This window comes from Hemitrygon akajei, chromosome 29, assembly GCF_048418815.1.
Source record: "Hemitrygon akajei chromosome 29, sHemAka1.3, whole genome shotgun sequence".
NCBI classification, from domain to species: domain Eukaryota; kingdom Metazoa; phylum Chordata; class Chondrichthyes; order Myliobatiformes; family Dasyatidae; genus Hemitrygon; species Hemitrygon akajei.
This window is the reverse complement of record NC_133152.1, coordinates 8,165,825-8,178,537: the sequence shown is the minus strand read 5'-3', so window position 1 is coordinate 8,178,537 and position 12,713 is coordinate 8,165,825. Positions and strand designations below refer to the sequence as shown.

The window sequence follows — 12,713 nt, the reverse complement described above, 5'->3', positions numbered from 1 at the left end:
TACATTGTGGTGGCGAAGAAGCTGTTCTTTTGTCTGGTTGACTGGGCCTGTGTTTTCTCCCAGAAGGTGGAAAAGGGAAAAGGGAATGGCCAGAGAATGAATATTTGCAACATTGCTCATATATCACATTGTTAATGCTTGCCATACTGCAGAGCTGCTTTTTGAAATTGAATGTCATGCAATATTAATGGCAGTTATTAAGTATCAGCTAGTGGCCATAAGTTTTATTTCATTATTCCACAAACAATTTTAATTTTATGTCTAAAATTTCTGATTCAGAGCAAGGACTATTTTTCTCCTCACACTTCAATTATTCATTTGATTCTTTACCTGAGCAGATACAAATAGTTGGGAAGGTTTTAGCTCATTTAAGATGCTTCTTTTCAAAGAACTTCTATTTTGTTTCTCTTCCCATTTTTCTCTCTCTCTGTTTTATACATATTGCTCAGCTAGGTACAGAATAGTGCATTTTACAGAATCAAAAAAGGCAAAAGCAACAGCAAGTATCAGAATGTAATCACATAGACAAATAACACGTGGATAATGTGCAATAGGGCAGTTCAGATTTTGCAGCTCATAGAAGTAGATTTCTTTATGACATTCTTTTCAAACTCGAGAGCATGGAGCCTACCCCGAAAGCTTTAACAGTCCAACTTGTTCTTGGCACAGCAGTTTAACTCCTGTGTTCTAAGGGGATGATAAAGGGTCCCTATCATCACTAATGTAATTATTTTACCTCCTTTACAACGGTGAGACCAGGTGCAGACTGTTAGGTAGGGCACCTGCACTCTGTCCACAATGGGCATCCCAATCTCCCAGTTGCATGCCATTTTAACTTCCCTTTCTATTCCCATAATGACCTGTCCATCTTGGCTTTCTTCACAGCGAGGGTGAGATCCAGTGCAAATTAAAGGAAGGACATAATACCTCATTTTCCCTCTGGGTATCTACAACCCAATGGCATGGACATTGACTTACGGTATTCTCTCTTTGGTAACCCTCCGTTCAGGTAGACACTACCCCAATCCCCACCTTTTCCACATTCAGTGCGCCAACTACCCACACAGTGCACCCCAACCTCCCACTACCTGCTTCCATCTGCCATTTTAATGATTTCTATTATCACCTCCTTTTCAAATTCCAGGACTGATAGTGTTTTGTTCCTTATTAACCCACTCCAGCAGCTGTCCCAGGCCTCACCACCCCTTAATCCCCACCTTGCTCACCTATTTTCATTTTCCTTCTTTGCCACTATCGCAGATTTAATATCATTGCCATTTGTCGTGAAATTTGTTGTTAAGCAGCAGCAATATATTACAATATGTAATCATAAAAAACTTAATTATTGTCTGTGTGTGTGATGAGTAGTGTAGAATAAGTAGTGAGGTGGTGTTCATGGGTTCATTGTCCATTTGGCAGAGAGGAAGAAGCTGTTTCTTCAGGCTCCTGTATCATCTTCCTGATGGTAGCAATGAGAAGAGGGCATGTGCTAGGTGATCGGGGTTGTTAATGACGGATGCTGCCTTTTTGAGTCATCACTCCTTGAAGGGGTTCTGGATGCTAGTGAGTCTAGTACCCATGATGGAGCTGACTGAATCTACAACTATCTGCAGCTTATTTTGATCCTGTGCATGTGCCCCCTCCCTCCCCCCCACATATCGAAGACAGTGATGCAGCCAGTTGGAATGCTCTCCATGGTACATCTTTAGAAATTTGCAAGCAGTAGGAGAATCTATCCTACCACTGTCTCTCTGAACCATTCCTCTCCCATACCTGATGTAACCTGACTGTCATCTTTCACCGTGCTTCAGTTCACCGATCACCTCAGATGCTGTCTCTTTGTTTCTCCCTCTCATCATGCTGGCCACATCGCTGCTGCACTCTAGTTTGAATGCGAGGTTTTGACCCAAAATATTAGCAATTCTTTTCTGCTCCCCACAGATGCTGCTCACCCTGCTGTGTTCCTCCAGCAAATTCTTTGTTGCTCCAGGTTCCAGCATCAACATTCTTTTGGCTGTCTAACTGTTTCACATAATTCTTCAATAGTAGACATGTACCAGTATACCCTCTGATCATGCTCTTGCTTATTTTTGGTGTTCATACTGTAACTTTATAATATTTGCTTTTATCCAGAATACTATAAAAGCCAGGCTGAGGCAATAACTTAATCTTTTGTATGCCTGGATGTTCATAACAGAGCTGCTTTGTCTCTGTCTGTGTTCCAGCTAATAGAATGTTCCTACGGTAATGTGACCTCGCCATGCAGCAAGTTCCACAAGCTGTCATTCAGTTTAGTCCTCTGATGGCAATGTATTAATTAGCTCATAATTTAAAATTCACCATACTGATTAAAATTCTAACCACTCCTTAAGATCAAGAGAGTCATGAAAAGGTCAGAGTAAAATGAAAGGATGTAAATTCAGCCTGCAGCACTCCTACCATTTTTGTTAGTTTTATTCTAGTATCCAGCTTTGGAGAGATGTTTAAAATTCCTCCCCACACTTAGTTGGCACATCGGGCAGTAACCTTGCTGTTTCTTCAGCGTTTGTCTGTGATGAGTAGTGTTATGAGGCCGAGTTGCGAACTCGACACTCAGCCCTACATGGATGGAAGGCGTGCAAGGAGCTGGCCGGATTCGAACCTGGGACCTCTTGTTCTGAAGTCTGGGTGCGGATAGTGATACACCACCAGCACAGATGGTCCATATGATTAACTTATTTAAATCTAGTTCAGAATCAGAATTAACATCACTGGCATATGCCATAAAATTTGTTAACTTTGAGGGAGCAGTACAATGCAATACATGATAATATAGGGGGGGAAAGGTAAATATATATGCCACACCAAGGGTTCTGGTGAGGGTCACATGCCCTTATAAAAGCGTGGACATTGAAAATTAGACCGCAATAGCACATTCAATGCAAAGGTGGAAAAACTTTTAGAAAAAGTGCAAAAATATTTACAGTGCAAAAAAATGGCAAAGTAACAAAAAAGATAAAAGAGAAAATATAAACATCACACCTTCAGAACTACAAATCTAAAATATCAGTCTGAAATAATACACCTCACCTTACCACATCCTCTCTCCCTCTTCCCTACTCACAACAAAATGAAGCCTTACTCTATAGAAAAGGGATAGTGCATTCTTTGGAATGCAGGGGAGTTATTACCATGAGCCCGAACAGTTACACAAAAACAAAACACAGGAATTCACATCCTTCTTCACAATCACGATTGTCTACAAAGACGTTCATCATACTAAGTTACAATGACTGCGCAGCAACTCGGTCAATAACTAACCATTTTCTAGAAGCCAATACTCTACACCCTATTCACCAGAATGAACTCTTCCACTGGGCCTGCACTGAACATGTGCCACCTCAAACAGGCACCTTTTTAAGACACCCCGCCCCTCATTTAGGTCCTCATGCAAGTTAAATAAGTAGTGTAACTAAAAAAAGTAGTGAGATAGTGTTCATGAGTTCAATGTCTATTCACAACTTGGATGGTGGGGCAAGAAGCTGTTGCTGAATCACTGAGTGTGTCTGTCCCTTTAGGCTTCTGTGTCTCCTTCCTGATGGTAACAATGAGACGAGGGCATGTCCCAGGTGGTGGGGATCCTTAATGATGGACACCACCTTTTTGAGGCACCACTCCATAATGGAGCTGACTAAGTTTTCAACTCTCTGCAGCTTACTTCGATCCAGATAACAGTTCCCCTCCCCCTATAGAATGCTCTTCGTGGTACATCAGTAGAAATTTGCGATTGTTTTGGGTGGCAAAGCAAATCTCCAAAACCTCCTGGTGAAATATAGCTGCTGTCTTGCCTTCTTTATAGCTGCATCAATATGTTGGGACGAGGTTAGGTCCTCAGAGATATTAACACACAGGAACTTAAAATTGCTCACTCTCTCCACTTATGATCCCTCTGAGGAATGGTGTGTTTTCTCTCTTCTTACACTTTTTGAAGTCAACAATCAATTCTTTGGTCTTAATGAAATTGAGTTCAAGGTTGTTGCTGCAACACCACTCAACTAGCTAGTATATCTTGCTCCTATATCCCCTCTCATCACCATCTGAGATTCTGCTGATAATAGTGGTTGTATCATCAGCAAATTTGTAGCTGTGCCTAGCCACACAATCATGGGTGTAGACAGAGTAGAGCGGTGGACTCGGCACACAGCCCTGAGGTGCGCCCATGTTGATTGTCAGCGATGTGCAGTTATTACCAGTCTGCACAGAATGTGGTTTTCTTGTTTGGAAGTCAAGGATCCAGTTGCAGAGGGAGTTACAGAGGCTCAGGTTCTGGTGGTTTTTGATCAGGACTGTTGGATTGATGGTGTTAAATGCAGAGGTGTAGTCAATAAACAGCATCTTGACTGACATAAGTGTTTGTATTGTCCAGGTGATTCAAGGCTGCGTGAAGAACCAGTGAGATTGTGTCAGGTATAGACTTACTGTGGTGATAGGCAAATTGCAGTGAGTCTAGGTCCTTGCTGAGGCAGGAAGTGATTCTAGCCATGACCAACCATCTTCGTCACTGTAGACTTGAGTCTGCTCACACTGCTCTTCTTGGGCACTGGTGTAATTGTTGTTCTTTTGAAGCAGGTGGGAACTTCTGACTATAGTAATGAGAGATTGAAAATGTCTCTGGACACCCCAAGCAGTTGGTTGGTACAGGTTTTCAGGGCCCTATCAGGTCTCCATCATGGCCTGCTGCCTTGCGAGGTTTCAGCCTCCTGATAAAAGACATCACTCTCCTGACATCAGCCTCCGAGACAAAGATCACAGGGTCACTGGGTGCTGTAGGGATCCTCATAGGTGTAGTCTTATTTTCCACTTTGAAGCAAGCATAAAATGCATTGAGTCTTCTAAATCTGGAAGCATTATCTGAAATTAACTGCCCTATGTGAATTTCCAAGAATTGTGAAATTAATTCTAGGCTTGACTTGTCATGTTCTTCGCATTTCTTGTGCTTATATGGGTTTTGGAATACCTAAGGCCTAATTGCAGGATCCTTTTCAGTTTTGAAACTGATCTCCAGTCCTCCCCCACTTGCCCCTCCAAGTGAAGTGCAGACAGTATTTGTCAGGCATCTCTTTAACAATGAATTTTAAGCCTTCACTATTAAATACATATCAGAAGGATCTGTGGTCAAGTGAACATCCTTTCCTGTGTTAAGTGTTTACTCTCCAAGTAATAGAAGAAAATAAATAAAAGACATTAATTGATTAATCATATGAATATTTAAATGTCATTTCACAAGTAAGGGATTGAAAGTCTGCTAGTATAAGAGAAATCAAGTTTGGGCCAAGAACAGGCCGCCTTCATGTTGATTTTGAAAATGTTGCTTCTTACAGATTTGATCTATAATTGTTATTTTAAATTTTTCTTTTATCAAAGCGCTTGCGTGAGGAAATGGAAGATATCACTCAGCAACAATTAGTACATGATAAATACTGCAAGGAGTTGATGGGATTTGGAGCAAAACCCAGACATATTACATCCTTTACAAGTTTCCAGTCTGCACAGCCCCAGCAATCAAATGCACTTCTGGGTCTTCTTGGATACAATACACCCCAGAGCATTTCAGTATTTGGCGCCACTCCTGCTCCAGCCAAACCAACTTTGGTGGAAAGTAGATATTGTCGCGAGCACATGGAAGCACGGATTGAGCAGGTAATTGCTAACTTTTATTCTGTGTTATTGGCAATTTTATTTCTTTAGCATACTTAGGAAGAAGAGGCTTTCTTGGCTGTGGCATCACCATGATTGAACCAGAACAGACTATTGATAATATTCATTCCTAAGAACCTGAAGCTCTCAACTCTCCACTACCGCAATTGTTGCTAAAGACAGGAGCATGTACACTGTCGGCCTTCGTAAAGTCAATGACCAGCTGTTTTGTTTTGCTGACATTGAGGGAAAGATTGTTATCATTGATGCTCTAGCTCTCTATCTCCTTTTGTACTTTGATTTGCCAAGTCACTACCATGAAATTATCTGTTAACTTATCCATAGAGTTAAAGTATAATCTAGCCACGTAGTCATGAATGTACAGGGAGTAGAGTAGGGGGCAGAGGATGCAAGCTTGTGAAACACCAGGAGAATAATCACGGCAGAACTGTTGCTGCTTATCCTTACTGATAGCGATCTGATGGTCAGGAAGTTGAGGATCTAGTTGCAGGGGGAGGATCAGTTGTCTGATTAGAAAAAGCATGTATGAGGCTTTGAGCAGTATATTGACACTGTGTGAATTCGAGGGTATGAGCTAAAAGTTACAACAAATTTGGGTTGTGTTGTCTGGAGTGTGTGAGGCTGAATGGAAACCTGATTTGTAATTTATCAAATTCTAAGAGGCATTGATAAGGTAGACAATCAGAATGTCTTTCTCTGGACAGTAATGTCAAATACTAGAGAATGTTCATTCAAGGTGGGAGGAAATGTGAGGCAATTTTTTTTTTTGAAGAATGGTGGGTTGCTTGGAACATGCTGCCAGGGATAGTGTTGAAAGCAGTGGTGAAACAGTGGGATCTAAGAAACGTTTAGACACGTGAATACATAGGAAATAGAATATAGATCATGTGCAGGCAAAAAGAGCTTAGTTTAATTTGTCAGAAGTATTGTGGGCTGAAGAACCTGCTCCTGTGCTGTACTGGTCTCTGTCTGATTTTGATTTGAAGTTTACTATTCAGTCAGCTCTCACCACCATCTAGGTCATAACATTTAATGTAACTTTTGAGGTTGAGTGTGAATGACTTTTGTATTAGTCACTTTTTGAAAGATAATTTACTTGAGTTCTGTTTTTTTAAAATAATTGGTTTTCAATGTATGTAAATTACAAGTCTGTAAATTTTGTAGGGAAAAAACATGTGCATAGAAGTCATATTTGCCATATTCTGATAGAATTAAGTAATCAAAATTGGATATTGCAACTTCTGTATGCCATCTGATCTTAAAAAGAGATGCCACCCACTTAACAGAGATGAGGTGATATTTTTACCTCCACATGTTATGATCTTTTGGAACTCAAAGTGTGGTAAAGCAGTATTTTTGAATATTTTCAGGGCAGAGGTAGAAAGATTTAGCAAAAGGGCAAAAGATTACCATGTAGACAGGAGTAGAGACTTAAGGTTATGGTAAGATCAACCATGATTTTATGAATAACAGTGCAGGTTGGATGGGCCATGTGGTCTAGTCTAACTACAAATTCATACATTAACAATATTATAAAAGAGCATTTACATTACCTACTGAGAACCTAGTACTTGGTGAAAGGTTGTGGTGATAGCACTCAAAAGTTAGAAGAACTCTATAAAGGTGTTCAATGATGTAGGAAATAGTTTCCTACTTGAGAGTAATGAGACTTGTAAATAACATTAAATCAAAACTACTTTAAAGACTGTAGGAGGTAGAAGTAATTGAAAGAACTATCTTCATGAATTGAAGTTTTAAAATCTAATTGTTTGGCATGGACTTATTGGCAAGGCTGGTCATCATTGATCCTTTTTAATTGCTTCTTAAGCTGAGTGCATGTTTATTTTAGCCCAGCTGAGATTGTAACACTTGCAGCAATAGGTCTGGAGTCCCATATAAGCCACATTGGTCAAGGGTATCTTCTGAAAATATCAAGAAAATCCTTTAATAAAAAGAAAATCTTGGAACAAAGATTGTGAAATAATTTTAGTGGTAAAATTTTAGTTGCAGTTTATTGTTCTTTTCTAAGCTAAGTGTTTTCAGCATTTTCTGTTTACATTTCAGTCGACCGGATGTATTTGTTTTAAATTCCAAACTGATGATTTATTCATTGTCATTATAGATGTATAACATGAATATAAATTCCCTGGCAATCATTGGAATTGAACTTGTGTCTCTGATTAAAAATTGAGATCTTCAGATGTTTGACTAGGAATATAGATGACCTGTAACATTTTTCAGAAATTTTGCTTATTTTTTGTGTGCTTTAGTAAACCCAGGCTAGCAAGTTAATTCTTTTTTTCTTTCTGGAACCTTACAACCAAGCCCAACTGTATCTGGTCCAAGAGAAAGTTTCTTTTCCCAATGTTTGTTAGATTCTGCATCTTGCCCTGATTTCACATGCAGCAATAGTAGCATAAGAGATGGTGTTGAAATCCAGGTTTTTTACATGTTGCATGATCTTTTAAAGGTAATTCATTGGGTGCTGAAGTATCGCAGCAGCAAGAATCCACTGATTCAAATGGCAATTTTAAACTTGATTCCCCGTCTAGCTGCTTTTAAACCCCTTTTGTTCACGGGTGAGCGAAAAGGTATGGAGACCTCAGGTAATTTTTCAACCACATTTTTCATGTTAAGTTGGTCAAGAGTACATGGATTTAAAGTAATTTTCAAAAGAAGTCATGGGGGAAATGAGAAGTTTTTCTTCTCTATTTGGGGATGCCTTATCTGAAAGGGTGATGGAAATAGAAACAGTTGCTACTTTCAAAAGGGAGTTGATTCACTGATTAAAATGGATTCAGTTGAAAGTAGGGAAATGAGACCAATTAGGATTGTATTTGTTTATGGTACATGATCCATTTTCTGCATAATTTTAAACTTTCACCCTACTACTCAACATTTCTATTCTGGAGAAAAAATTCCAACTGTCTGCACTATGCATGCCTCTCATCATTTTCAAAACCTCCATCCATCAGACTTCCCCTCAGGCTCTGACACTCTAGTGAAAACGGTGAAAATTTGTCCAACCTTTCCTTGTAGTTAATACCCTTTAATCCAGGCAGCATCCTGCTAATTTCTTCTGAACCTTCTCCAAAGCAACCACACCCTTCTGTAATGGGAGGATCAGGACTCTGTAATACCCCAAGTGGGGTCCACCCAAGGTTTTATGCAACTGCCTCCTAATATGCTGACTCTTCATACCCCATGTCTCCACCAATGATGCCCAGCATACCATAGCCTTGTTTACTACTCCAACAACATGCATTGCCACTTTCGGGGTGTATGGATTTGGGCCTCAAGATCTCACGTGCCAGATCTTTTCCCATTCCAGGTAGTGCTGGTTGTATATTTATTACTGATAAATGTATATTCTGAATTTTACAGAACAGCATCTGTATGAATCCATGAACCATCTGTTGGCCTGTCTGAAAAGAGAAAAAGAACGTGCTGCTGCATTCCAAGCCCTGGGTCTACTGGTAGTGGCTGTAAAAACAGACCTTGATCCATATATGCCGAGAATCCTGGACATTTTAAAAGCAGCCCTCCCACCGAAGGATTTTGCTCACAAGTAATAGCACAACAAATTAATAAGCGCTGTGAAATATTTTGCTTAAAATGTTCATTCAGGCGTTAAATATTATCTGGTTGTGAAGTAAATAGAAACTTGCACCAATAGGTTCACATGAGCAACACATTTGTGCGTGTTTTTTTAATTTTCCTATTTTTAATCAGTTCATTGGGATCACAAATAACTTATTTCCATTCCAGTTCAGTCTGAAGTTGGTAATGAGGTCAATCTGATAACAGGAGAGGTTTCCACAGATGTGGCAGGCACAAAGAGGTGGCACGGTAGGATAGTGGCTAGCACAACGCTTTACCAGTGACCTGGATTTAATTCCACCGCTTGTACGTTCTTCCTGTGACCGCATTGTTTCCTTCTGTGGTCCAAAGACAATTGTTCTGTAATTAGGCTAAGGTTGCTGGGCAGCACAGCTCTTAGAGCTGGAAGGGCCTATTGCACTCTGTATCTCAATAAATAAACCAATGGGAAAGGTGGCTGGGTCATTTGTGCTTCCAGTACTTAGGAAGGGTCTCAAACATACCATACCATTCAACATGTTCTTGCTCTCCTTTAAGTTATATGGGCCAGAGGAATCAACAGAGAAGTTGAATTTCTTCATGGAGATTAGGCCAGTTTTTCATTTCTATTTTCCGCTGATCAATAGCAACATTTTTATAGATAGTTTTGTTTAGATATTAAATATATTGAAAACCTAGAAGATAAATGGCATATTTCAAGATTCTTAGGAATATACCGTAAATGTATTAGAGATCATTGAAATATAGAGGTCAGATTGAACCCATGAACGGTCAGCTGGGTGCCTGTGTCATGTCTTTAATTAAGTTGGCTTAAAAATGTGTTATAAAATAATTTAAAGTAGCATGCGTCTACCTTCCTTTATGTTCTTGTTTTCTAGACGGCAAAAGCCTGTTCAAGTGGATGCAACTGTGTTTACTTGTATATGTATGTTAGCTAGAGCTATTGGACCAACTATCCAGCAAGATATTAAGGAACTACTAGAGCAGATGCTTGCTGTTGGGCTCAGGTAATGAACCATTTGTACTGTAACTGTTCGTTTTGTGGAATGCTTCTAATTTAATTGTGACTTCTAGCATTTTCGATTTTTTAAATGCTGGGTGGTATTAAAAGTGCCAGCAAAAATAAGGTAAAAGCTTAATCACTGAACATATAGTTTCATTCTGTATCATAGGGCTAATTTAGTTAAATGTTATTTGCTTTAATGCTGTTATTGTACAGTGTCATTTGTTTTGCAGAATGGGGCAGTTTTAGATTTGAACTTCCATGCCTTGATAAATGTAGTAAAGCATTCACTAATGATCAATTTAAATATACAATTGTGTTGAATCCAGTACAGCAAAATTAATGTAAAATAGATTATCGTCCAGTATGGACAGGAGATTTTATATTTTCACAAACACAAGAAAATCTGCAGATGCTGGAAATCCAAAGCAACATGCTCAAAGTGCTGGAGGAACTCAGCAGGCCAGACAGCATCTGTGTAACAGAGTAAACAGTTGATGTTTTGGGCCGAGACCCTTAATCAGGACTGTTATGAAGAGTTCTGGACAAGATTTTATATTTTCCAAATTTCTGTTCACCATTTGAATGCAAATTTTACATTTGAGGACTCTAGGCTGTTGAGATCCAGGTAATACCTGTTTATTTCAGGTGATTATAGTATTTTACCTAGACACCTCTTGGGATTAAAGATATGCATGGGGTGTGTGGGAGGGGCAGAGTGGTGGCAAATCCAAAGACAGTATTTGACAAGTCTTTGTAGGTAATTTTGTAATGATCATTTTAAAAGAAGGAACAAATTCCAATACTCAAGGAGTCAGGTACTGGATAGCTCGTAATATACAAATTGGCTGTGTGCCTAGAGTTGTGTTGCATTTAACAACTGTAAATCAAAATCACATATATGCTGGGAATCTGGAATAAAAACTTCAAATGCTGGAAACATCAACAGGTCAGGCAGCATCTGCGGAAAGAGAAAACCTTTCATGTTTGCTTCCAGCATTTTCTAGCTTTATTGGCCTTTAGTAGCACTCATTTATTCATTTACAGTGTTGAATCTCTTTCCAATAATATCACTGTTTCTTCTTTAAAGTCCTGCTTTGACAGCTGTACTGCATGATCTATGTCGACACATACCAGCACTTAAAAAGGATATTCAGGATGGCTTACTGAAGATGTTGTCACTGGTGCTGATGCATAAACCTCTTCGACACCCAGGCATGCCCAAAAGTTTAGCTCAACAGCTTGCATCCCCCAGCTTGATGAATATCCCTGAAGCAAATGATGTTGGATGCATAACTCTTGCACTTCGTACCTTGGGCACCTTTGAATTTGAGGGTAAGATGTCCTCAGTTTAGGAGGTCATGAGAAATGTAAATCAAAGTATGTGATTGCATTTTAAAATAATAAAACTGAAAATGTTCAGCAGCCCTAACAGCATGTGGAGAAGCCAACTGGTGTAACTTTTAAGATCAGTGGCTTTGCACCAGAACAGGGCACCCAAGTTTCAAAAGTGGGTGTGGAAAGCTGGATGAGGCAAAAGCACTCACCACATTTGAAAGATCTCTGAACAACTGAAAGTTCATGAACTTCACTGTGTTTCAAGAGCTGGGAAGTGAGATTAACCTTTATAGTTCCTCCTTTTAGTCTGCAGGAGTACAGTTTCTGTGGTTTAAAACAAAAGTTTTAACAAAAGATAGGATTAGGCTAAATCTGTCCCTCCCGAAATGCCATTTCAATCCCTACTTGGACTCATGTGGCCTAAGTGCAGGGAGCCAGTCTAGTTAACATTTTCACCCTGGTGAAGTACAATTTGGATTTGGATGGTGTACTGCTCAGGCCTGTCCTTGAAATGCCTCAACAGCTTTTGAAAGGAGGGAAAGTTGAGGTTGAGCTTCAGTTCATATCAAAGCTAGAAGACATTTTTTATGAGCTAATGTTCAGATATAAAACTATTGAAACTAGTATATATGGTTAAAAGTATATCTATTGGGAAAAAAAAGAGATAATTAAGATGCCTACAAATGACAAAAAATGAACATGGGAACTAATCCTACATCATGTCTGATATACACTGGTTCTTGGCATATAGCAACATGATTCAGTCTTGTGTATCTATAGACCGGGGAGGTAAGAGGGAAGGATGAAAAGGAGGATTGTTTAAATGACAGGAGAAGAGTACAAAGTAAAGGAAGATAGTAACTATCCGAGAGGAAAATAAAAGGGAAGAATTGGTCCGGAGGAGCAGTAGACTACATTATTGGAGTTATTATATGTTGTTCCGACAATTGTAAGTGTTTAATCTGAAATTATTGATGTTTATGTTGATATGTAAATGCTTTCAAACTAATTAATCCAAAAGGTTTCTAGTTGACTTTAGTGTTTATGGTTGAGGATGAAGAGGTCAGAGTCATAG

General features: G+C 39.3%; 1 protein-coding gene across 3 annotated transcripts in view; it reads left to right on the top strand.

The window, feature by feature from the left end:
* The window catches only part of mtor (mechanistic target of rapamycin kinase), a 319,886-nt gene that overhangs the window by 48,965 nt on the left and 258,208 nt on the right, over window positions 1-12,713 (top strand). For 2 of the 3 annotated variants that reach the window (XM_073031668.1, XM_073031666.1), the window contains exons 7-11: window positions 5,404-5,679; window positions 8,168-8,303; window positions 9,082-9,265; window positions 10,176-10,304; window positions 11,391-11,635. In XM_073031668.1, the coding sequence (XP_072887769.1) occupies window positions 5,404-5,679; window positions 8,168-8,303; window positions 9,082-9,265; window positions 10,176-10,304; window positions 11,391-11,635 (970 nt within the window). The remainder of the gene's footprint in view (window positions 1-5,403; window positions 5,680-8,167; window positions 8,304-9,081; window positions 9,266-10,175; window positions 10,305-11,390; window positions 11,636-12,713) is intronic. The other variant, XM_073031667.1, reaches the window with a different exon arrangement.